At 37.7% G+C, this 27,226-nt stretch overlaps 2 protein-coding genes across 3 annotated transcripts in view; one reads left to right on the forward strand and one right to left on the reverse strand.

Annotated features, from left to right (window-relative positions):
* LOC137283689 (glutamate dehydrogenase, mitochondrial-like) overlaps nt 1-27,226 on the reverse strand; it is a 127,734-nt gene that overhangs the window by 83,691 nt on the left and 16,817 nt on the right. The window lies entirely within an intron of this gene.
* On the forward strand, nt 14,543-27,050 carry LOC137283690 (large ribosomal subunit protein uL1m-like). Its single transcript, XM_067815345.1, has 9 exons — nt 14,543-14,571; nt 19,119-19,293; nt 20,641-20,857; nt 21,740-21,829; nt 22,812-22,883; nt 23,730-23,850; nt 25,494-25,606; nt 26,284-26,365; nt 26,605-27,050. Exons 1-9 carry the CDS (start codon nt 14,553-14,555, stop codon nt 26,763-26,765), a joined length of 1,050 nt encoding a protein of 349 aa, XP_067671446.1. The 5' UTR covers nt 14,543-14,552; the 3' UTR covers nt 26,766-27,050.

Raw genomic sequence — 27,226 nt, forward strand, 5'->3', positions numbered from 1 at the left:
AAAATGCATTTGCACCTTTAACCTACAACTTTCTACCTTACACTGATGACAAATATATCATGAACACAAAGTTTCTGGAGTCTTCAAGAATTTTTCAGCCATGACTTGTCAATGTGTGAAGTAAGTTCTCTAAGAGATATTTCTGTTTTCTGGCTCAGACAACTTCTTACATATGTGCATAACACTGAAGCAGTTGGCCCTCTAACATTTTCGTTCGATCGAAAATTTCCAACTCTCAGTCTTACTATTAGTAATCTTTACTAATATGCATTAACATGTAAACTAAGTTCAACACATTATATGTATATTTTCCGAAAAATCTGCAAAGTAGGATATAATCCCAGCAAACATGATGATAATAAAATCTGTTAAAAGTAATAACATATTGACGTAAAGGTAATCATCAAGTCACATCAAATGGCTGGCAGTACCACGAGGCCTAAACTGCACATAACTAATATGTTTGCATCACTAACACAAGAAAACAGCTCAAGGAAACAACACAGCCTTGTGTTTTCCAAGGCTATATGTGGCCACCCTGATATCAGGTGTATGTAATCATTTTGTCAAGGAAGAAACAGTGACAATTTAGCACATATCAGAAATACACAAGGAATACAGCTCATGGCCTTAGAGGTGTTATTCTGGCATCTTAGGATGTGTATATCATGAGTGGGTGACTATAGTTATTTGCTACCATAAGCAATATTCCAGAATGTAAGGGGAAGTTTAGCCCAAATTTGATAGCCTTCAATGCACAAGGTATTATATGTCACTTGACTCTCCACAGTAAAGGATAGGGGTAATACCTGGGTGCACTATATGATCAGTTAGTAGTTCACTGATGTTTTATGTTTGTTTAACACTGCATTCAGCAACATTCCCTTAATGTGACAGTGGTGTATAATTAATTGAGTCAGGGTTTGAAAACATGTGGATATTGCGACGACAACCAATCAACCAATTAAATCTAGTCCTCTGCCCACCTTTACTCATTTGACTCCTACAACCTGTTCTAATTTCTGTCAAAGAAATAGCAAGTTATTATCACATTGTTTTACAGCAGTATTCACGCTATAGAATGTAAAACTGCAAACATCAATCAGTTTACAGGTATCTGATAAATATTCAGTAAATTTATATATTCTATCAGTCTGCAGTTGGCATGACAATGACAACAAAGTCCTGAGTGCACAGGTCCAGCTGGTGCCAAGGTAAGGTGAGGTTGGGATGGCCTAACCCCTGCAGTAATAGGCAAAGTATGAAATGCATAGGACATACCAATTGTGGTACAATATTCTTTATTAGACTGCATAAAAAATTACATGTTTCTCAGGTACATTTTTGTCAAAAGTGACGAGGGCGGTAAAACTTTATTTTTAATTTTTGATAGAAAAAAGTGACGAGGGAGAAACACATTTTTTTTTTTTTTTTTTCTCAGAAATACAGCTTGGGAAGTTTAGCAAATGTTAATGAGTTGTTGATTCAGTCACACTCATTCTCACAGACACTATTGCTTTTAATGGACGAATGGATGATTGGTACATGGCTAAGTCAAAATTATTTTTTTTAAATGGTAATAACAAGTTATTACATGCACAAATATAAGTGAGAAACATTTTACTTTTTTTTAATTTAGCCTTATATGACAAGTAGATTTCCACTTTTCTGACTGCCTCTCTTTGTCACATGGCAGTTTGAACGCTATGTGATATCAACCTCACCATGTCGCGAGAGAGGTTGACATAACAATCCAAGCACCTCTGGCTAAATAAAAAAGATTTGGGATAGTCCAGCTGTGAACATCACATGGCATGCGTCATGTTAGATAAGGATGTGATAGGTATTGCTTTGTCCCTGAGACTGTGAGGTTTTGAGTTACATCTCATCTGTATCAAAATGGCAGATGACATGATCCACTGAAGATTCATGACCGTGTCAGTATTTTTGTCAAATAATAAAACAATCATTGACTTCAGTTGGGATGATCCAATGACTTTTCAACCTTGGAGACATGATATTCACTTTGACTTCACTTCAGTGAATCTCACATGTCCAAGGTCGATAAATGATTGGATCAACCTCACTAGAAGTCAATTATTGTATAGCGACAGATTATTAATACAACAAATGAACTGCGGGTGGACATAGCAGGATACAGTGTTGCATCCAGGAATTTGGGATTAAGGGAGACGTCCCCGTTAGCCGTTACAAAGCAATGGGACCAGACACTAAGCAGGTTGATTACATAATGACTAAAGATATGCTTTTACTGTAATGTTGATGCCGTCACAACAATGCTTAACCATTCACATTTCCTTACTTTGCCTTTGGCTCAATACTTGTGAAATAAACATCATTTATATATTATGCTTTAACTCCTTACACCATACAATCGAAATGTGAAACTTGTTGATGCTATCCATAAATAAGATTGGTTATATTCATACTGCACGGTTATCAAACTTCCTACATACTATATATTACTGTAGATAAGCCAAATTTTCAGGACCAAAAACAGAGCAGTCTGAAGAAGGGGGTCAGTTTGTCTGCAAGTTACACTTACGTGACCCTTTTGTTGGGGGAGGGCTCAAAAAAGAAAACGACCGTGCACATTGCTTTGCATGAACAAACTTGGCCTTGTCAAAGACAGTAAATTTGCAATTAAACACCATTGGATAAGATATTTTCCGTTTAATTTCTGATGTATTTTTGCTTTGGACTGTATTCCATGCAGAATTAGGATTACCAAAACTATCTGTCTCAAAAACAAAGCCAGAAAGGCTACTTTCAGTTCGACACAAGGTTGTGATATTCATGCCCAAATATCAAGCTAAAGAAATTTCGAATGCTTAATATGCAGCATCTGATTGGCTTAAGTAAATTTCTACTGTACACTGATGTATACGAAACTGAAAAATAGATATAGGTCAAGAATTCGCATAGGGTATTTGTCACGTAAATAGAATGATGAAATTGATTTTGTTTAACAAATGAACAGTTTATCAACATGATTCGAAGTCTTATATATTTACCAAAGACACTTTTGATTTGTGATATGTTAATACGTCCCAAAGACCCACACGTTACACAAGCATGTGAGCTGACAAAAGTGATAGGTTTGTGGTCATTTATATTGCATGATAGGTCACACATCAATTTTAATTTATGCAGGATAAGTACATAAATATGGAGGAATCCTGCAATCGACAGCCTGGATGCAACACTGAGGATATAATCTACTATATCTTGTGCATCAGATTAACTAACCAGTCAACAGAGATTTACATCCATAATGAAAGGTCTGAGTGCTCCTTATGCCTTGTTCAACACATTCAGCTTACTACCACGTTGACTCCATGAGGGCATGCTGCTGAAACTACGTCATCCCAAACACACTCACAACCTTGGTCAAGCACAGAGTCTGTCTGGTTCTTGTCCACTGCCACACTCAGCAATATTCTACCATGATGGTGTATGTAAATAACTGAGTCTGGACCAGTCAATCCAGAGACTCACTTCGTTGGTATTTATTTCCGTATGTGGGATGGGATGACATAATCAACAACCAACCAACCTAGCTGTTATTGCTAAACCCTCAGTACTATCTACTACAAAGCTTTGCAACCTTGCAGACTTACAAGATAAAAACATAGCTTGATAGTAATGCTATGCACCTGTCTTGCGAAAAAAATGTTCTCTGAACACCTATTCAACACTGGATTCCATGATGGTGAATGTTTGATTGAATGAGGTTGGTACTTACATGAAATATGGTCAAGCAGGAACGTAAGTAACCGGGCAGTACCGTTTGGTTCATTGTATATGCTGAAGATTTCTGGATTCAATGGATTGCCCTTTAAACCTGAAACAACCAATCAAATGCATGTAAGACATTCAAACATAATTGGCCAGTGATCAGTTATCAATATCATATTTGACAACCTGCTAAACCAATTACTGCACAAACAATGAACAAAATAAATGTACAACAGCACTAAACACACACAAAACACCCCCATTCAGTTCACAGAATTGACATTATGATTGTAATGTATAGGCCCCTTGCCACATAGTATACCCTACAACTATAAATAATCCACATTAAAGTACTGGATTCTGGACATGACAATGTTCCTTCTCACTCCGTACTTCTCAAATGTGAAACCTCTTGGCTGATATTACTTTTGAATAAATGTAAGTACAGGCAGTGTTTCGAGCACATTGTCAAATGAAACAAGCACTGCTAAGTAGTGTTAGGAATTGGTTAAAATCTCATAACTGATGATTGGTTCATTACAATCAATGAATGTTTGAAAATAACTGGTTAGAATATTCTTGTACAAAACAAATAAATACATGTCGTTCTTTCGTTTGTTTTATTGCTTTTTTTTCAAATTACATGCAATGCATTTGTCAATTTCACATTTTTTTACCGGATGACTAGAACGCTAGAAAGATAACTTTCCTAGACTAATTAAGTTAAATTCAATCATGACTTGGAATGAGCTGGAAGTACTTGTGAAAAATATTGTTAATGCAAACAAGTGTTCCAAAATAAATAGTGTTCGATTATGAAAAAACATGATTGATTGCTTAGTTGCTTACTCACTGTGATCTATCTTTGATAATTTTGATTAATCGGACCATCCCTACTGCTAACATGACATGTATACATACATTCTTCATATATCCAGATAGAATTAATTTACTGGTCACTATCATGATTTTGTAAAGCCTTTTTCTCTTCATCATCATCAAATACAGACTTAGAACATGTGGACTGTGGACATTTTCATAACTGTTAATCAAGTTTTGACAAGACACTGTTTGCAAAAATATCCTCAGAACACTTTGCATGTCCCAGAAAGTCTGAAGTGTGGTCGAGTTATGGCGAAGATGAGGAAGTATGAATACAACAAGCATAAGCTGATGATTTCTAATGAGTGAGGTAAGTTTTACATGGCTTTTAGCAATATTCCAGCAATATCATGGTGGGAGACACCTTAAATGAGCTTCACAATCTGTACCTGTGTGGGGAATTGAACCTGAGACTTGAATGATTTTACCACTAGACTACCCCACGGCCCCAATACCATTCCTAACCCAGGCCAAAAGTACTCAAGGCTCATAAAGTCATGTCAGTTCTTGACTCACCCAATATCTGTAACTGAAACAACTTCCCTATCTCAAAAGGCAAGCTGCGCAGGCAATTGTGGTTAAGAAGCAACTCTCGAAGGCATATGAGCTCTCCCAATTCTGATGGCAAACTCCGCAACTTGTTGGACGAAAGATCAAGATAGGTAAGATGTGTCAGTTTACAAATGTCAGGAGGTAAGCGAGTGAGGCTGTTGTCGTTTAAATACAATGATGTCAGATGCTGGAGTTTCCAAAGCTCTGGACCCACATTACGCACAGAACCTGAAACATAAACACAAAGTCAGCCTGTGAAAGTAAACACTTGATCAAGTTGCTGCTGCAGCCTATGTTGCAGCTGTGTCACACTGATGGTGTTCTACTTTAGAAAGAAACATTTAACTGAAAAGAAACAATCACATTTTGCGAACTTGCCAACTACAACCTACTTTCTGGTTCTGAACTCTGAACAAATCAAACTGACTTTGGTCTTAGAAACTCTGGTAGCCCTGTTCATGCCATAATCTAACAGAGTTATACACACTTCCACTTTACTAATCTCACTTCCTCTTAACTAAAAAAAATATGTAATGCAAAACAGCTCAAACTCAAATGCGGTCATATGCATGTCTACAACCTGGAGAGTGAACTGAACCCTAAAAAACAAGACCATTGATACAAGAGCACTTAGAACAGAATTCTTGTATGTGGTCACAGTCTATCTGGAACACATTTCTGCATGCATTTGTTATTTGTATTTTTCTAGTATCAATAAAGAACTTTTACCCATGTAAAGGAACAATGTGAGCGAGGCTCACTTACACCAATGACAGGGACTCCCAACTTCAGCTATAAAACAATGAATAATGGCTATTCTTCACAAATGTAACTGTATCAAAGTTTCCTACAAAGCCACTACCCATATCAAAACTTCCACTTAATGATTGTTCTTTGTTTGCTAAAAAAAATGATAAAGACATTTTCTGAAATTTAAGAGATGAAATTTGCAAAAATTAAATAGCTTAAAATACCCAGTTATAACATTGCACATCTCAAGTGGATATATAGGGCTGATCCCTGATTTAGAAATTAATTATTTCAAATGTGTCCAAATTATTAATATTACCTTAACTAAAATCACCATGTTTTTTGTTTTTGTTAAGGTTCAAAAACTCCTTTTAAAAAGTGAGAAAATCATAACTAAAACTTTGCTCTGCATCTCTCCTTCACATACAGAAATCTGAAAATATGTTTACCAATACCTTTCAAGTTCATGGTTGAACAAACTTTTCTTAGTTCCTATTTTAAAAAATTGCTCTCATTCCTAACAAAAGAAAAATTATCATGATTAAAATCTGCACTGCACATCTCTTTCAACCAAAGAAGGTGGTCCCCAAATGAGACAACTCCAAATTGTTTTCAAGTTACTGTCTGAACAAAGGCATCTTTGGTCATTCAAGGTGAGTGAGTGAATATGGCTTAACACTGCTTTTAGCAATATTCCAACAATATAAATGGGCTTCACACTTTGTACCCATGTGGGAAATTGAACCCATGTCTTCAGCATGACAAGCCAATCCTTTAACCCCTATCAGCATCAATCAATTAAGGAATACGACATAACTTAACATAACAATTCTGATGCATTGATCAGATCAGAATATTTCTGAAAACAATCACTTTTTTAATAAAATACCCAATATAGTGCTTCTCTAATATCAGGAATAATATAAACAAAAGAAGTGCTTCTCTGGTTTCAGGAATAATATACCCAAAAGAAGTGCTTCTCTATAATATAAGGAATAATATACCCAAAAGAAGCGTTTCTCTAATATCGGGAATAATATACCCAAAAGAAGTCCTTTTCTAGTAGCAGGAAATACCCAATATTGTGCTTCTTTGGCATCAGGAATAATATGCCCAATATAGTGCTTCTTTAAAGGTCACATGCAACGTAAAACGCAACTTTGCAGATTCTGGTACCTTTCGGTATGCACTTACCGAAACAAATCATAAAAAATGCTAATTCAACCTATAGAGTTGAAAAAAAAAATGCGATGAAAAAAACCCCAGCGAAATCGTGGTTCAAACGTTTCACTAAATTCCCTCCAGCACTGGTTTCAACAGCTGCGCTGCGTCCATAACGCATGCGCAGTGAATAGGTTCGCAGAGCTTGAAACAGTATGCATGCTTAGAGTCTTGAGGTCGTGAGCAGTAGTCTAATCTTGGTTGTGTACACAAACAAGTAAATAATCTACTCGTTACGTGAAAAAACGTGTTGATTGTGGTAAGCAGTCTCGGTCTCAAGGAAAGCTCAGTGTCTGCTGAAGACAACATGCAGTACACAGCTTCAATCACTGACCACGTGCAATTTGACCTTAACACCTATCATACTATACGACGTAAAGAAAATAAATTGATTTATGACTCGTGCACCCGAGTCCCGTCTCTGCCACATTATGTAATTATGCAGGTGTGATACACATGGCATGTTTTTATGTCTGTGGGTTGCAAACATTCATTTTTTTCGGAAGAGTGGATCTGACGGAAACTGGTGCAAACTTTTGTCAGTTTCAAGTCCTGCTTGACACAGTAGTTTACCATCTCTACTGAGACGATTTTTGATTGGATCGAGTACAAATTCAGAGAACATGTATTTTCAAAACCTAACATCTCTATATACATTCTTCATGGATAACAACTTCTTTTAGTGTATATGATTTTTGTCTGACAACAGTATATGAATCCATACTGAAACGATGCATCAAGTACACAAAAAGAAGTTGTTATCCATAAAGAATCTTACTTTCTTGTGACTCGCCATACTTCTAAAATGCCCATCAAACAGATCATCTTTCTGTACACACGATGAACCCTCAGCATATCAGCAAATGAAACAGCCAATCGGAAGCCGTTTTTACACTTGAGTGCAGATCCAACCGCTATGACTGGGTTCGGTCTCCCGAGGGCTTCATTTCGGGGGAAGTAAGCCCAAGTACAAAATATTGCACTTTGAATTGCAACTGTACGCTTATAATTTTGTTTATTTGTTTTTTTTAAAAGCAGCAATGTATATTATATGTCATGAATAAGTGATAATTGTGTTTTAATTATGTTTGATTTTTTGGTTGCATGTGACCTTTAATATCAGGAATAATATAAACAAAAGAAGTGCTTCTCTATAGTATCAGGAACAATATAAACAAAAGAAGTGCTGCTGTAGTATCACAAATAATATACACGAAGAAGTGTTTATCTAGTATTGGGAATAACATAAACAAAAGAAGTGCTTCCCTAGTATCAAGAATAATATGCCCAATATGGTGCTTCTCTAGTATCAGGAATAATATACCCAATGTAGTGCTTATCTAGTATCAGGAATAATATGCCCAATGTGGTGCTTCTCTAGTATCAGGAATAATATACCCAATGTAGTGCTTATCTAGTATCAGGAATAATATGCCCAATGTGGTGCTTCTCTAGTATCAGGAATAATATACCCAATGTGGTGCTTCTCTAGTATCAGGAATAATATGCCCAATGTAGTGCTTATCTAGTATCAGGAATAATATACCCAATGTAGTGCTTATCTAGTATCAGGAATAATATACCCAATGTAGTGCTTATCTAGTATCAGGAATAATATACCCAATGTAGTGCTTATCTAGTATCAGGAATAATATACCCAATGTAGTGCTTATCTAGTATCAGGAATAATATACCCAATGTAGTGCTTATCTAGTATCAGGAGCAACATAAACAAAAGAAGTGCTTCTCTATAGTATCAGCAACAATATAAACAAGAGTCATCAGAAGATGACATATCCCCCCAGCCCCCACATATTTGAAAGGACAATTACTTATTGTGTTTTTAGACCGTCAGAATTGTTTCCATGGAATTCATGAAAAATATAAATGCCATATATCTGTAATCAGAAAAAGTCACCATTTCCAGATCTGTCTCGTATATCTGCCAAGATCTTTTGAAAGATATGAAATGGTTTTTGAGTTGTGCTCCAGAAACGAAACACACCTCTCAGTTTTGGGACTATGTCTGAAACATTTCCAAGGAAACCGAGAAAATAATAAATCACAAAAACCTGTAAATACCAAAAGGCACCACTTTAGGTTCTGATTGATAGATCTACCAAGTCTTGCACAAAAATATTGAACGGTTTTTGAGTTCTGCTCCGAAAACGAAGCCCACCCCACCATAAGACTAACACCAAAATGTTCTATGGAAAAACAAAAAAAATATAAATGCCAAAAATCTGTAAATACCGAAAGGCACAACCATATGCTGAGATTACTATATCTATCAAGTTTGCTCTAAAAATATTGAACGGTTTCTGAGTTATGCTCCGGAAACAAAATGATTACGGATGGACGGACGGACAGATGGATGAGTGCTTCTCTAGTATCACAAATAATATACCCAAAAGAAGTGTTTATCCTAGTGCTGAGAATAATATAAACAAAAGAAGTGCTTCTCTAGTATCAGGAACAATATACCCAATATAGTGTTTATGTAGTATCAGGAATAATATAAACAAAAGAAGTGCTTCTCTAGTATCAAGAATAATATAACCAACATAGTAGTAGTACTTCTCTAGTATCAGCTTTTTAAATGTATACTGCTAAGCACAAGCCAGAACCAATTCAATTTTTCACAGCTCACTACCACTGGCATACTGCCAGTTATATTTTACATGGAACAACTCCAGCAATCAATGTCAATGCTAACGCGACAACTGTCAAACCACAACTGATATCCCCAACCACATTAGAAATCTGACACCTGGTTAACATAATTCCACAATGGAGGTAGTGTATGTGCATCATTATGAAAAGAGGCATCTATCATACTGCTAGCATCCAGGTAACAATACAAAAAAATGGAAAGTGGATTTCCGCATCATTTTACAGGAAAGATAATGTATGACATCCCATGATCCCCCAGTGTGAACTTAACACTGATAGAATGGTTGGAATAGAGGACATCATTTCTTTGGAGTATAAACCTTTTAACAAGTCAAAGATTGACATTACTGATATATACCATTCAAAAAAAGTAGGGGATATTGGATTTACAAGATTGATAAAACAATGAAGCCATGGAGAAGACAGATGATGAAGAGAAAGTAAGGGAATATGTGACAATTTATTCCATTCCTTTGGAAATGTTTCATTTGTATGGATATATATATCACTTTTTTCTACGCATTGTCACTGGTTCATAGTATGCTTGCGAAATTTTAATACAACTACATTTTTCACTAGTATATATAGGGAGGGGTTTTGCATTAATATTGAGTAGCATTTGGAGTTTTGGGTCAGCACAGCCATTAAATAAAAGACATAACAAAGTCAAGAAATAGAGAAACAGTTCATGATAACCCCAACTGTTACAGAGGTTTGTTTTTAGTTCTCCAAGTTAACTTGGCTTAAGCTGGAAGGGGGGATGGGAGGGTGGGGGTGGGGTATATAGTGGACTGGTGCATTAGCATTTAACATCTTAAATGCGTTTGAATCTTAATGTCAAAAATTATCAAACATGGGTACCATCTTCAACCAAATCGAACATAAACAGGACTGAGTTCCAATGTCAGCACTGCGATACACATGCAATAGTTATTGATTGATTTTGGGTGAAAGCTTTGTGCACCTTTAAAGAAGAAAATATTCAGCTATCTTTTTAGTCATCAATGAACTAAAAGAATGTTTTTTTCAATGCTTCAATAAGAACAAGAAAAAAAGAAAAATATCTTTTTCTTGATATCATAACAAAGTATTAACGTAAAGTTCAAAGAAACTTTTCAACAGAACATTAAATGATACAGAACTGGACAGCAACAATTCAGCATTGGAAAACTGCAATATTTTGTGCCACTATGTAGGCAACATGCTACAGTAAACACTCCACTAAAAGTGTTTCAGCTGCCATTTTGTTTAGATGGACATCATTACCAACTAGCATTTCAAACATTGGTCATTTGTAAATTTTACCGGTCCAGTGACAACGCTTTTCTTTGTGACTCTTAAGACATTGGACCCAAACAATCAATCAGAAATGTAGAGGTATCACACTGTGTCAATGCTGCTATTTTTAGCCTGGGGTTTTCCCAGAGTGCTATTTTTCATTTGACAACACCTTGATGTCATAAAAAGCAATCTTTTTGAAGAAGAAATAAAAATGACAGAGGAAATTAATGTTAGAAAATGTCTGCCAATCAAAGTCTGGTATAAACCAGGTAACAGAAACACTGTATGGGTCTAATTTTACCCATGACATCGAGATACGCATAGCATCAGTACACAAAGATTTTCTCCTGACATTCTCCTGAGGCCAGCAATGAGGGAACTCCTGCTTCAGCACATCAGTTTGTACAGGCTCCCACAATATGAAGGATTCTGACCTGTGGACTTTCTCCCTCACAGAAAACACAAACACTACATTACGCTTTCCTGACATTCACATGATACAAGCTAAAGGTGAAGCTATACGTACCTGTAATCTCCAGTTCATACCAGGAAGACTTTTTACCCGCTGCTACATCCTCTGGTGACATAAGTGTATGTGTCCTCCTAGGGTTAGGTGACTCATACTTTTCCTTTGGCATTCTTGGAAATAGTACTGAAATTAAGACATAGTGCTAACTTGAATGTCCATCTAAAAATTATTTTAAGAAAAGTAAAAGAGTCAGCTTAGTTTTATGCCGCACTCAGCAATATTAAAACCTTGCATTGACACTCACTGGCAGTCAGTAAACTATCACGTCACAGACATACCAGTGATCAACAACATGAGCATTGATCTACACAAATGGGATACCATGACAGGTGTCAACCAAGTCAGCATGTCTGACCATCTGATCCTGTTAAACAGGTCTTAAGACAAGCATGGGTTACTGAAGATCAATTCTAACCCGAACCTTCACATGTTATTCTAAGTAAAATGAAGAAGGTACTCATGTCAGACAAAACAGATCTTTCTGAATGAAAGACCTGTGAAGGTCCCGGGGTAGAATAGGCCTTCAGCAACCCATGCTTGCCATAAAAGGCGACTCAGCTTGTCGTAAGAGGCGACTAACGGGATTGGGTGGTCAGGCTCGCTGACTTGGTTGACGCATGTCATCGGTTCCCAATTGCGCAGATCGATGCTCATGTTGTTGATCACTGGATTGTCTGGTCCAGACTCGATTATTTACAGACCGCCGCCATATAGCTGTAATATTGCTGAGTGCGGCGTAAAACTAAACTCACTCACTCACTCACTCTGAATGAAAGCGGTTTTACATTCCTGTGAATGTTATCATGACAAATAATTCATGACACACAGTGACCACCTACTGTAATCTTTATTCATGAGTGTCTAATGCTGCATTATAACTGAGTGAGTGATTTGGGATTAACACCATTTTGAACAGATTTCCAGTTACATCCTAGAGTGTCAGGTTAATATGGGTGGTTAAGCTGAAATGGTGATGCTCTCGAACAATTATCGCAATTATAGTCATCGAAAAGCAATAACAGATCGAGAAAAATGACTGATGTGAACCTGGATTTGAACAAAGTACCTTACATTTGGGACATCACTGAGAGATCAAAGCCTCCACAGAGAAGTGTGTTACTGTTTGACAACACCAGGTACATTAAATAGGTGTTGACTGCTACTGCTGAATATCAAATTTCCAGAAAGGCAAGTATGATAGTATGTTTGGTGTGTATAATGTCAAAGAACAGTATAATTTCAAGGCAACTTTTCCAAACATTAACATTTGCTAAATCATATGATGTTTTGTGAACACCAAAGTAGTGATGCAGATCAAAAGAATTATCAACTTGGTCTCCTTCCTACATATGTGGAGCATGTTTTCAATTACAAAGATATTGTTACTAAAACACACTGCATAAAGAAATCTAAATACCATATGGTTCATCACATATGAATGTACAGAGATTCAATGTGTGGAACTATTCTTCATATCATTTTAAGCAATTTCAAAAGTCTTGATTTTCAAATCAAAGGAACGGATCTCAGTCCCATGATGACATAAAACATACTTCAGTATTTTTGGTTGATACCTTCATTTGGATTGTAGAAGACAAAGGCAACAGCTGGATGTCACATCCAGACTGTCATAAACTGACAGAGACTGCGGTACAAAAATGTAAACAGGATCAGAATTTTTTTGTTCACTGATTTTCCCACCTAAATGATCCACAAACTACACTTTGCATTTTCAAACAAAATGAAAATATTAAAAACCTCCCAAACCTCCCTAAATATGTTATCAATATTCAGCCTGAAAATACTTTAACCTATTGCATCTACACCTATAGACACATATCCCGCCTCATGAGTACAGTATCTTACTCACCATATCCAACATAACTACATTTGTTACATTCCTGGAGACACTGACTTTGTTTGTTACTTTATTCATAAGGGCTGTCCACAGAGACCTCAAATAGGTTAAGTCTAAACACTAGCACAATGATGGAAAAACTGACTTGTTTCTTCACCAAATAATTCATGTGTGACAGTATCCATCCTCAGATTTCCAAACTGAACCATGGTATTTGGGTCTAACATGCTATATGGGGTTCATTAATGAAACACATTTCCACATGTAAGAATACAGACCTATCAAATATAAACAAACACTCACATTGGTATCCAGCATGAACTCACCTAGTACTGATACTCTGTACTTACTGGTTATGACAAAATGTCATGATTTGACTAATACTTGCACTGAATGTACGTTGAATATCACTTTAATATTTTTCATCGGCATGTCATTATTACCTCCTATTTATGAACATGAAAGAGTGTAAATTGAGACAGAATGAAAGTTTAATGATAAGTTTAGACAACCTGGACCTAGTGTCAATAAATTAATTAACCAAATGCTATACAAGGAGTTCGGGTAAAGTTGAAAAATCAAATATAAGTCGTTTATCATTTGACCTTATTTCATTTTAACAAAAACGATTTTGACACATGACAATTCCAACTTTATGACAAGAAACCCTTGCGTCTGGTAAAGAATTTGTGACAATAGATGAAATGGCAACAATCACTGGCGATCAAAGAATAATACCTTCATCGATAATCCTAAAAGGAATAAATAATTGAACGAGATCACTCAATCAGCTGTTTCAATTTTCTAGTAGCATCGATACTCTGTCTGAAGAAGAAAATGGCCGACTTTGCTCTTCGGCTCCTTTACGTCTATGTAAGGAGTGATTCTATTGGCTATCTCTCAAGCAAAAACTTTCGGAGGAAAACTTTTTGTACATAACCCGAAAAGATATCCCCTTGGTTAAATAAACGTCTAAATCTTGCAACTAAAGTACGATATATTACCTTTGAAATAAATTAAGTAAATAAATTACCTCCCTTATCAAATATGGCGACCTCCATAACAGGTGCGTGTTGTCAACAATGTTTACCTTGAGTAAATTAAATTGATGAAGTGATGAGCTTTCTACAAGTGTATTTTCAGGGCACATTTGGCGTTTAGTGTATCGTTAACAGACAAGACATTATCCATCACTGGTAGCACAAGCATTTGCTACAATGACGACAACCATTGAAAGTTTCACATCCATGCAACATTTTCGCATTAGAAATTGAAAAAGTCGCCGATATGTGGGCCCTAGCTGGTTAGGCCGGCACATCGTTAAAAGCGCCTAAACAACGGGTTATTAACTTACCTCCATGTGTTTTCATTACGCTCAGGCGGGTCCTATTTGTGTTTGGTGAGAAATCTATCGATACAGACACCCTTTCCACTCACCATGAAAAAGACAGGCGAAAGAGGTCACGTGACCGGTACCCCAAACAATAGTGTTGTTCCACCATCGAACTTTCCCTTACCGATTTACTGGGGGAAAATTCCACAAACACTTCTAAGGTAATTTTTCTTGGAATGTTAAGATATTTTTGCAAATTTAAATTACAGAGGTCTTTGAGATTTAGAAGTTTCCTAAAGAGGATGATGGAGTATGCTTTCAACAATATTCAGAAGAACAAAAAACCCATTAAACTAAGGATAGAAACTACGTTACAACAACAGAGTGCTAGACTTTATGCACTAGTGCATGTTCGAAGCAGTGCTAATTTGTTTAGCAGGAATATGCTTTCCTGAACAGAAATGTTGCGAGTAGGACTTGAAACTAATGAAAGAGCCTATGCAGGTGGCAGTCCTGAGTTGAAGAAGAGCACAATACAACAAAACAACAATAAGATACTACAAAGACATTTGACATTTGTTTGCCTGTATGTGGTTAAATAGCATTCACCTAGATGAAGTTTACTTCTCATCTTTACTAGTATATACCTCTCATTAGCAACCCCTGTTACAGTATTGCATAATGTTGTACTGACAGTGTTAGGAGAAAATAGTTATATTATGTATTCCTCAAGGGAAAGAAATACTGCCAGGTTTTTGTGAAAGCAAACCCTTTTGTTTAAAAGCCTATTGGTTACAATTTGGAAAATGTGTCCAGCAAAAGCCCATGGGCTTCTGTTTAATACAGAGATTTTGGATTTTGTCTGTTTGTAAGTGCTGTCTTTAGAAAAGACGAAAAAAGGTTGTTAAGTCACCGCTGTTTTGAGGCTGTCAGCTAAAGTAAATATGCCGTATCATCACCGTTGTGTTCCTGGTTGTATGGCATCAACGTGAAAGCAGCAAAAATTTATAAGTACCAATGGCTTCTCCTTCCCGCACAAGATCAGGGCATCAACTCCTCGTAACAAATGGGTTAAACTTGTCAGACGAGAGCCAGCATGGACACTGAATAAGTACAGTCGGATATGTTTGAGACATTTTGTACCAGGTGGTGACTCTCCGACAGTCTTTCCTTATAACAACTCAACTTTAAAAGGGAGCAGACAGTTCCCACCCAGACAAATGCCACCCGGACAATTCCCACGTAGGGCAATTCCCACCTAGGACAATTCCCACCTAAGACAATTCCCACCGAGTTATTTTCACTATAATCCCCACCATACTGAAATAGAGAAATTGAAAAGAAATTTTACTTTGAATTTTTGTTCTGTAATATTAACTTTGACAAAATTGTGGCATTAAAGCAAATTGACTTTTATGAAGTTTTTGCTTTGTGCGATTGAAATCGCCACAGACTACTAGAATGTAGCGAACTTGAGTTCACGCTACATCAGTAAACATGCAAACATGGCAATATCATGCAAACATGACAATATCATTAAAAGTTTCAGTAACCTTATGTATGTCACGAAATAGTGCTTCCTTACTTAAAAAATGCTATCATTTGTTATTTGATTGACAAACTTTATGGATAACAACTTCTTTATTACGATAGTGCGACGTTTCTGTATGGATTCTTGCACCATTGTCCCCTATATCAGCAAACCATCACACCAAATCAGCCAAATCCTGAAACAACAAGCAGGCATCGATACCACTTTTACATCACCATCCACCTGAACAACCTCCTCCATGCCAATGGAAGAAAATCTGCAAATGTCGACAACAAAAACCCGAAATGTGTGATTTACAAAATAAACTGTGATTGTGGACAGAGCTATATAGGCGAAACATTCCGACCGATCAACACCCGTGTGAAAGAACACCAGACATCAGTCACAGCAAAGTCTGACAGCCATCGCTGATCACATCCGGTCTAACCCCAATCACCTCATTAACTGGGCCGACATCACCATCCTGGCCAACAACCAAAAGGACTTCACCAAACGCAAACTCACCAAAGCCATTCATATCAAACGTCAAAAGCCTACCGTCAACCAAGATCAAGGATATTACATTCCATCAGCTTATGATGCACTCCTTCAAGCCCAGTCAGCTGTATAAACTCTCTGCCTTTTTAAACCATCCCTTACATTTGTACATCGCTGGCTTCTACTCCCTCCTTCATTGTCTACCCACTGGCTTCATCACCTCAGTCCCTACACAGCTGTGTTAATCACCTTGTTATCTTGTTGTCTTTGTTAGCCTCACTATATATACTTGCCACCACTGTGTGTTTCATACCTGCTTGACAACGGTGCAAGAATCTGTACCGAAACGTTGCACTATTGTAATAAAGAACTTGTTATCCATAAAGTTTGTCTGTCTTGTACTCCCCAACTTCTAAAATACCACTCAAAGAAGTCATTTGTTATTTAGTAAATAGGATCAGTAAAACTGATACTAAAGCATATCAAGAAGAAGCCAATAGTTCCTGTTTGTTTTATATGGAATATTGTTATATGGTACATATGTTAGCATGAATAAATGTTGACACTGAACTATGTTCTTCATGTTACTTTTATTTTGGGATGGGAATTGTCCAGTTGGGAATAGTCCTAGGTGGGAATTGTCCGGGTGGTATTTGTCCTAGACCCACTTTAAAATGCCCTGCACTCAAAGGTGATGACTACTTACGCATATACTATATTTTTCACTGATTTTGGAAAGTGTTTTTATCCTTTATTTTGTTAATATTTTGTGAGTTTGGCCTCAGATCTATAAATAGAGCCTTGTTTTGTTATGGCAGAGTCGGGAGTCATCATCTGGAGTCGTAAACAGTGGTAAACCAAGTTCAACTGCCATTTTACCAGCTCATGCTGTTGTGCCAAAGTGTAATTTGACACAGTCATGTCCCTTTCCAGTAGAATCTTAATTCAGGTTTCAGCATCGAATCTATACATATTGAATTACCCTCAATTGCCACACTGAATACAGCCCCACCTTCCTGTTTGTTGGCAGTCTCTTTGTGCCTCCCTGTGCAGAAGAGTCACATTCCGAAACCTCCAAATGAGAGTAGCGTCCCCTTTCTACAACACAAATTGTCCAGGGTATTTCCTCCAATATCTTACGTGACGAACATATCTGTTTACAATGCTGAGCGGTATAGACTGCCATGATTCCTTTGTGCGATGGATTGACTCGATTGAACCCCAAAGTTCTCATGACCAATTTTTAGCACTTCGAACTTTTCAAGAGTTTTAGTAGACTTTGTGTGTGTTCCATTTTATTGCATAGTCCTTAAATGTTTCTTAATATAAGCCTGGGTTTCTATCTGGTGTCAAATTTCACTTGTCAAAAGCCCTATTTCCCATATAGAATAACTGGGCTTGTTTCAGAAAACCTGGTATTTTCAAGTCCATTTGTGTTTGAACTTTGAGGAAAATGATTGAATATGTAGATACTTCTTTTTTACAGAAATTTCATTCGTAATTATGAAACTAGTTGTGTAGTGATATGTATGTCTTTGTCCTGTGAACATTAAAGATTAAAGAATATGGCACAACTATTATTTTACTGTACAACATCACATTATGCCAAACTACCTATGACGATATGGATTAGGACTGATCGTCAGCCACCCATACTTGCCACAAGAGGATGGTGACGCACATGTCATTGGTTCCCAATTCAGTAGACCAGTGTTCATGCTGTTGATCACTAGATTGTCTGGTCCAGATTATTGATTATTTCCAAACAGCTGTCATTCAACTGGAATATTGCTGCATGTGGTGTAAGACTAAACTCACTCACTCACGATTGCAAACTATGTTCCAGTTAATAGACATGCTTGTTTCTCCAAAGCTGACTCTGCAATGTGTGAAAAGATCTGCCAATTTCATTGCAAAATTTGCATGTTGCAAACTGAAGCAAAAAATTCATACAATCCTGTGCTTCTGCAAAATAACTCTAGCTGTATATCATGGTAGTAGCAACTTGTCACTGGATAACAGTCAGTTTTGGCTTTACTTAAGAGAAGTAGCAATTTGTTGTCAGTGTTTATCACAGCAACAGCAGCAGCAGCAGCAATAATTTACTGTTCCTGTATTTTGGGTTTGTATCTGGTTTGTCAAAACCATAGCAGTAATCACGAGTCTCTTCAAATTGGTAAAGGTGTTTGTCATACACGTGAATAAGTTAAATGTTTTCCTGTTCTTATACAGAAATGATCTTTTAATTTAGCATCACTAGCACTTCGACCAGTACTGCTGCTTCAACTCCGATCAGCGTTGTTGCAACGAGCCACACCAACACTTGCATTGACACCAGTCAGATGGAAGGTGACAAAGAGTCAGAAGTTGCGCCAGCCACACGTGACCAAAGAGAAGGAAAAATGGGTGAAAGCTAAGACTGCTCGGTAAGTTCAGACCAGTGAGGTCAGCTGTGATCAGTGTCATCAGTTAAGATGAACGATGTCTAAGTAAACTTAGTCTCAGTACTTTTAGTTACACTCCACTACTGAGTCTAACGAAACCTAGTAGGAGGTCGCGTCAGGTAACCTGTGAGTGACCAATGACCGTCCAATCAAATGGTTTTGTTAGATTCAGTAGTGGAGTTTAACGAAAAGTACTGAGACTAAGTTTACTTAGACTGAGGTCAGTCCAGATTCGTCAGGTCAGTTCAGACCTGTGATGCCTGTTCAGATCTGTGAGTTGAAATCGTATCTGTGAGATGAGTTCAGATTTTTGAGGTCAGTTCAGGTTTGTGAGTCCATTTCAGATTTATTAGGCCTGTTCAGCTCAGTAGGGTAATTTCAGATCTAAGGCTGTTCAGATCAGTTGGATATGTTCATATCTGTGTTCCAATTCAGATCTGTGAGGTCATATCCCTGAGTTCAGGTCTTAGTGAGGTTTGATCAGGTCAGAGATGGTAGCTCAGATCTGTAAGAACACTATAAATCAGTTGGTTAAATTTCTGTCTGTTCAAATTCACATCTGTGAGATCAACTGCACATGTTCACTTCAGACCAACGAGGCCAGTTCAGATATGCTAGTTCTGTGCAGATTTGTGATTTATGTATAGATGAGTGAACCCATGAAGATCTTGATTAGAGTTAGTCTTCAGTGACTCATTGACATAGAGGTGACTATCAGCATTTGGATAGTCAGATTCACTTACTTGGTTTACACATCACCATATTCCATTTGCAAAAAAATGATGCTCATGCTGTTGATCACTGGGTTGGAAGATCCAGACTTGATTCTGTACAGACCACTGCCATATAGTTGGAAAATTTCTGAGTATGGCATTAAACAACATACATAACATAATATTATGATTATGGAATTGATACTACTGTGCATAAGAAACGTGATAATACACCCAGTCTGTCGTCTCGTTAAATACATTTTGAAATGACTCATAACACAGTTGTAGAATACAAAATGCAGGGTTGTTGTTACTATGTGCAATTTCTTATAAACAAAAAAAGGTCTTACAAATATTTGTGATCACAGTGAGCTTCAATGTTTGTGCTGTGCAATTTGTTCCAAATTCAATTCAACAGCTTCAGATCTACTGATAACATTAAAAATCTGTATATCAACTTGTGAACTAATCACAAGAAGTTAATTATAACAACATACATCTCTGATACTGTTTGTTTTGTTTTTGTTTTTGGGGGTTTTTATTCAGTGTTGAATGTTTGCTAATTATTTTGAAAAAAACACAGCTAATAAGTACTTGTGTGGACAACTGGTTACAGAGTAGAGAAGGAAAAAGACAAGTCTAAAGAGCACCCAAACTGGATAGACAGGAAGCCTGTCGATGACGTGTGGATCCGAGCGCGGTACCCACCACAGTGCCACTCCCTGGAGGAATGTGTGCAGAGACATAAAGAATATGCAGATCCGAGTATGTTTGATAATATGGACGGACTCGTGTATGCCACCCTTGAACTTGATATGACTACAAGAAAGAAGGTTCGTTCATCAAGTGTCTTGTCAGACATATTTTCAGACTATAAGATGTTGCAGAGTAGCTAGTGATTCACATGTTACTGTGAGGCTTAGGTTTAATTCCCCATACAGGTGCAATGTGAAGCCATTGTCTGATGTACTCACAAGGATCTTCAGTTACCCATGCTTGTCATAAAAGGCAACTAAAAGGACCAGGTGGTCAGGCTTGTTGACTTCATTGACACTTATCATCACATCCCACTTGCATAGATCGATGCTCATGTTGTTGATCACTGGATTGTCTGGCCCAGACCGTTTATTTAGCTGGTATATTACTAAGTTCAGTGTAAAACTAAACTCACTCACTCACTCACTCACTCACTCACTCACTCACTCACTGATGTGTCCCAGTGGTGATCTTGGTAGAGTGTTTAATGAGCATACTGTGTGGATACTGCACACTGATACGTCAAACAGATTTACTTTACTTGTGATATATTACAGAGAGAGAGAGAGAGTGAGAGAGTTTAGTTTTACGCCGCACTCAGCAGTATTACAGCTATATGGCGGCGGTCTGTAAATAATCGAGTCTGGACCAGACAATCCAGTGATCAACAACATGAGCATCGATCTGCGCAATTGGGAACCGATGACATGTGTCAACCAAGTCAGCGAGCCTGACCACCCGATCCCGTTAGTCGCCTCTTACGACAAGCTGAGTCGCCTTTTATGGCAAGCATGGGTTGCTGAAGGCCTATTCTACCCCGGGACCTTCACGGGTCGATATATTACAGATATTGCATATGGATTTTGGTGGTACACTTGTTTTCATGCACACATGTGCTTTCATTTATTCACGACTCCTATCTGTAGCACGATTGTCTAATAAATACATGTATATTTCAGACCAAGTTCATGCGCAGTATTAGCTCAACAATTATGTTGCCCCATACATTTGACGATAATGTTGTGAAGAGATGTGCAGTGTTCACCAAGGTTTGTATTTGTTGTACCAACAAACCTGTCTATTCAGCCGTCTCACCATCAGCTGTTCATCAGCCATGGAGGGTGTTCTGGAAGGGAGGGTAATTGGGGGAAGAAAATTATGGAAAAATCGTTTTCCTTTAAGGTTTACAAAAATGAGGGATTTGCTTCCACTGCACATCCTGTATGTTCAGAAAAAGTGTGTTCCCAAAAAAATATATTGTGACTTGATTCATTTTTTCCAAGAAAGCAGTGACCGTAAAATATTCTGTCACATATAAATACCAAGCCCCTCGGGCACACTTTGCCTCAAGCTTTGTTATGTGAAGGTTTCTGTCATGCACTACAATATTGACTGTGACATTTAACAACACAGACACAAGCAGCAGTGTAGCCAAGTTGTTAAAGCATTTGCTGTTGAGAGGGGTTTCCTGTCCCAAAATATATCTATTCTTGCACCTCCTGGTATAATATCATGAGAGAAACAAATAAGGAAACATCACTTCATTGCAGTGTTCCTTTATTTATTCTCAAATTTCCACCCACAGCGCTATTCAAAGCTGGCAATAACAGGATCAGGTGGTCAGCCTCGCCGACTTGGTTGACACGTCATCGGTTCCCAATTGCGCAGATTGATGCTCATGCTGTTGATCACTGGATTGTCTGATCCAGACTCAATTATTTACAGACTGCTGCCATATAGCTCGAATATTGCTGAGTGTGGTGTAAAACTAAACTCACTCACTCGCAGCTGGTGATGAAAACTGGAAAATGTTATGAATGCTTGAATTTTTCGTGTGTCCCTTTATTTCGTTCCTTCAGTACATGACCAGAGTATGACTATCACTATACTCATTTTAAACAGTTCAATACGGTTATATATGTTCACACAGACAGATAATGTGAATATTATGTGAAATATTTTGGTTTTAACAAAGACAGAAGTGTTGTGACTCCAGACCCCTAAGTGTGAGCACATGGTGTTTTTCCACAGAGTAGTGAGGACGAGAAGAAGGCAAGGGACCTTGGTGCTGTCTATGCAGGAGGTGCAGATCTCATCAGACAGGTGAGAATGGGTCTTCCACTCAGATTAACTCATACTGCACCACAAGGGATTATTTCAACTGTGACCTCAGGGACATAAGAAAATGGGGAATCAAAAGAATTATAATTAGGGTGGCTGAGCTCTAACACAACAGGACAACTGCAAGTCTGCGTTAAACTGCACATGTTGCAATGGCAGGATGAACACATGATACTGTCAGTAAGTTTTGTCTGCTTATCTTTCCACTGTTGTAGTGCTGTGATCTCTTTGTTCAGAAACCACTGAAACAGTAAAGGTGAAACATCACACACAAGTCCCCTATAGTAGTTGTCAGTCCATTTTGTTAAAGTATGATTTTCAACATGGATGCCATGGCAGCCATATTCAACAGTGTTTGGGGCTGCCATCATTGTTGTTCAAATTGTAATGAAATTTGTTTTTGACTTTTGTTGGACTATAAACACCCTCTCCTCAATACAATTTGACACATGAATCTAAAACTTCAGGCACGTTCTCTACAACGATGACCCATTTCTGGTGCCCCCATTGTGATATTGCTGAACATTGCTAAAGGCAGCATAAAGCCATACTTACTCACTCTACAATGATGACACCTGAATTGGTTCATTTCAAACATGATTTTCAACACATCCACTGAATTCAAGTTTGATGAAGTTGCTTTGATGTTTTGCTTTGATGACTGGTTTTATGGGTAGTGAATCATTGCAGGGTGAACTGCAGTGTCATGGCATTAGAATTTTTGTTATTCTGATCCATTCACATTTATACAATACAACATACTTTCTGTTCAATATGTGTGGAATTATCAGTGTCAGTTATTCAGCAGTCTGAATTATCTCCTTTTAGATTGTTGACGGGGTGATTGACAGAAGTGAATTTGACTTTGCTCTTGCCACGCCAGACATAATGGTGGAAATGCTGGCCCTGCGAGGAATACTCAAGGACATGTTTCCACGCAAAGGCAGAGGTTTGTTTAAACGTGCCCTCCATGTTCTCATCCTGTAAATCCTTGAATATTCTCGGAGATTGAGAGAATAACATATGAGCTATGAAACAGTTTTTAATCTTTGATTCCTTGTGACCTCATTGGGCATACTGGTTTGAAATGGGATTGTTATGAGAGGTCAAGGTGAACAAACTTAATATATCACTCATGCAGACGTATATTCCACAGCTTTGGTATGGTATTGGCTCATCAGACTCAACAGCAGATACGTACTTAGGTTGAAAGTCAAATTTAGTGTCATACTTTTGAAATAATTAGGATAACTTTGCTCAAAACAAGGTTTAAAAACAATCAATTTCTTAGTTTTACATCATTAACTTTTTTGGTGTACTATATTGTTCATAGTCAGTGGCAGAAGATATTTTCGGATTGACTTTAGCCAACATGAACAGTCTGTTGTCCTGATCATGTCACACTCATTTGAAGGTCACATGCAACGTAAAACACATCTTTGCAGATTCTGATTCCTTCTGGTATGCACTTACCGAAACAAATCATCAAAAATGCCAATTCAACCTATAAAGCTGAAAACAATGCAATGAAAATGAAAAGCCTGCGAAATCGGAGTTCGTACGATTCACTAAATTCCCCTCAGGGATGGGGGGGAAAAAGTGGTTTCAACAGCTGTGCTGCACTGCGTGCATAACACATTCGCGAAGCTTGAAACAGTATGCATGTCCGGAGTATGAGGTCGTGAACAGTAGTCTAATCTTGGTTGTGTACACAGACGAGTAAATAATCTACTCGTTACATAAAAAAAATGGTTGATTGTGGTAAGAAGGCTCTGTCACAGAGAAAGCTCAATGTCTGGTTTATTGACACCTATGTCTGCCCGCGTGTCTGCTAATGACAATATGCAATACACAGCTTCAATCATTAACCACATGCAATTTGAACTTAACACCTATCAGGCTATACGCCATAAACAAAATAAATTGATTTATGACTCGTGCACCCGAGTCCTGTCTCTGCCACATTATGTAATTAGGCAGGTGTGATACTTGTACACATGACATGCTTTTATGTCTTTGGGTTGCAAACAAAATTAAACTACATGTACATCCATTTTCTTGGATGACTGGGATCTGACGGAAAGTGGTGCCAACTTTTGTCAGTTTCAAGTCCTGCTTTGTATTGAACGAATGGCAATTTTCAACCACGCAGTAATTCACCATCTCTGTTGAGATGATTTTTGATTGGATCAAACGTAAATTCAGAGAACATGTATTTACAAAACCCAACATCCCTATATACATTCTTTATGGATAACAACTTCTTCTAGTGTATATGATTTTGTTCGGTCTCCCGAGGGCTTCGTTTCGAGGGAAGTAGGCCCAATTATAAAATATTGCACTTTTGAATCGTGAATGTACGCTTAATATTTAGTTTGTTTTTTACAAGCAGCGTTGTATATTATATGTCATGAATAAGTGGTAATTGTGTTTTAATTATGTTTGATTCTTTGGTTGCATGTGACCTTTAAGGAATGTGTGAAGCCTATTTATGATGTACTCTGCTGCGATATTGCCAAAAGGTGGCATAAAAACATACTCACTAACTTTACCCTATATTGGTAATATAGGCTGCATGTCTTCTCTTGACAGGCAACATGAGTGCCAGCGTTGAGGAAATGATGACACTGTTCAACCAGGGCATCACCTACACTTCCACAAAAGTCTCTGATGCTGTGGGAAGGTTACAAGTACCCCTGGGAACTGTGAGTAGTTTTGTTAAGGCTAATGTTGTGTTGTGTCCAGTGATAAAGCTCTACTCTTGGGGAGTTTGCCCTCAGTTAACCTTGCTATTCGTATACTATAATTAATGCTGGTCCCAGTGTCTTTGTATACTGATGTGACTATCTGTGGATAGAGCATATCCCAAGAATTATACATTTGTTCAACCTGTCTTGCAAATTTGTGCTAAAAGATGGTAATTGATGGTACCCTTCCTGGTGCTTGGCATTGATGGGTTAAAACATGGGACTTGTTTGCTTGGCATCAGATTGTAGTGTCAGAGTGCAATATCTATGTTAAACTAGATCTAAGCTGTCTAGCACTTATACTTAGTTTGGCATTAGTCCAGAACAGTAAGACTTTAACCCCATTTCTTCTCCACCCCGATTTGTTTATTCTTTCCATAGGTGAGCTAAACCTCATTCACATATGTGAGTTTCATGATGCAGGGTTTTGTATATTGGAGTTTTGAACATCTCTTCTAAAACCACCTGCGAATATGCTAAGAGAATACTCATTCAGTATCATAGCCCAGCAGTCATATTGGAAGTGGGATGTCTGCCTGTTACTCAGGAATTTCTTCATATTACATAAACAAAAATATGAGCTAAAACCCATGAATAGTGGATATATTCATGATTTACATCTGATGTGTTTCCAGCTGAACATGACTACAGAGCAGTTGGAGGAGAACTTTTCAACATATATGGAGTCAATAAAAAAACAAAAGGCACCTAAATTAGGTGAGTTAGTTGTACTTGTCCTGCGGTCCCTTGGAGATTCCTTCGAGAAGCGAGAAGCAATTCAGTTACATGTCAGTTTGATGTGGGATGGGAGACCACAAGGATACTGGCTTGGTAGACTTGGTAGAAATAGTTGATTCTTTAACATACCCATGATGAGACAGGGTAAGGGTTAAATCCTGTCAATCTTGCTTCTGTCCATTTTGTTACAATATTACCATTTTGGATTCTCATTTCAGGTCAGTTTGTTACCAAGGCTGTGTTGATAGCCCCACCGTCACCGGAACAGTTTCTTGTGGCACTTGATAAGTATGTAGGTGACATCAGTAAAGAGAAATCAGCCCTGGCTGATGAAGACGATGAAGATGAGGAAGAAGATAAGAGTGAAGCAAGGAACTGATCATCTAGTCCGTGTTTAGTGAACCAGAACAGACCTATCCTGTATGAGTGTGTGTCAGAGACAGAGCTTTAGACGGACTGTACACTGAATTTTACATTGAAGGAACTGTCCATCTTGGTGTCAGAAGTATATGTATTCAGATTGATGGCAGGATGAAATGGAGGGAACATCGTCCAGATGGAAATGAGGAAAAGAAGCAAATACACCTCAATCAGAGATGACTATTGTGTGTGACATTTGTGGTCCGGTTGTCATGAATACATCAATAAAACATGCATCATCTCTCATCGTTTCAGGCACTATCTGTTTTTGTTGAACAGTATGCAGAGAATGCTTAACATAACACTGTTCAGAGCTGTGTATTATGTGTAGTAGAAACTACAAGTACCAGGGTTTACAAGTGACTGAAATGCTGAGAGCCTAGTAAGGAAAAACCAGAAAAGATATCTGACAATCAGAGT

The sequence above is a fragment of the Haliotis asinina genome, chromosome 5 (assembly GCF_037392515.1).
Source record: "Haliotis asinina isolate JCU_RB_2024 chromosome 5, JCU_Hal_asi_v2, whole genome shotgun sequence".
In the NCBI taxonomy this organism is placed as follows: Eukaryota; Metazoa; Mollusca; class Gastropoda; order Lepetellida; family Haliotidae; genus Haliotis; species Haliotis asinina.

Excerpts from the sequence above, each read along its gene's own strand:
- LOC137283690 (XM_067815345.1), top strand. Across the intron at positions 23,851-25,493 it reads GTTTCCACGCAAAGGCAGAG|GCAACATGAGTGCCAGCGTT; the intron begins GTTTGTTTAAAC and ends TTCTCTTGACAG. Across the intron at positions 26,366-26,604 it reads ACAAAAGGCACCTAAATTAG|GTCAGTTTGTTACCAAGGCT; the intron begins GTGAGTTAGTTG and ends TTCTCATTTCAG.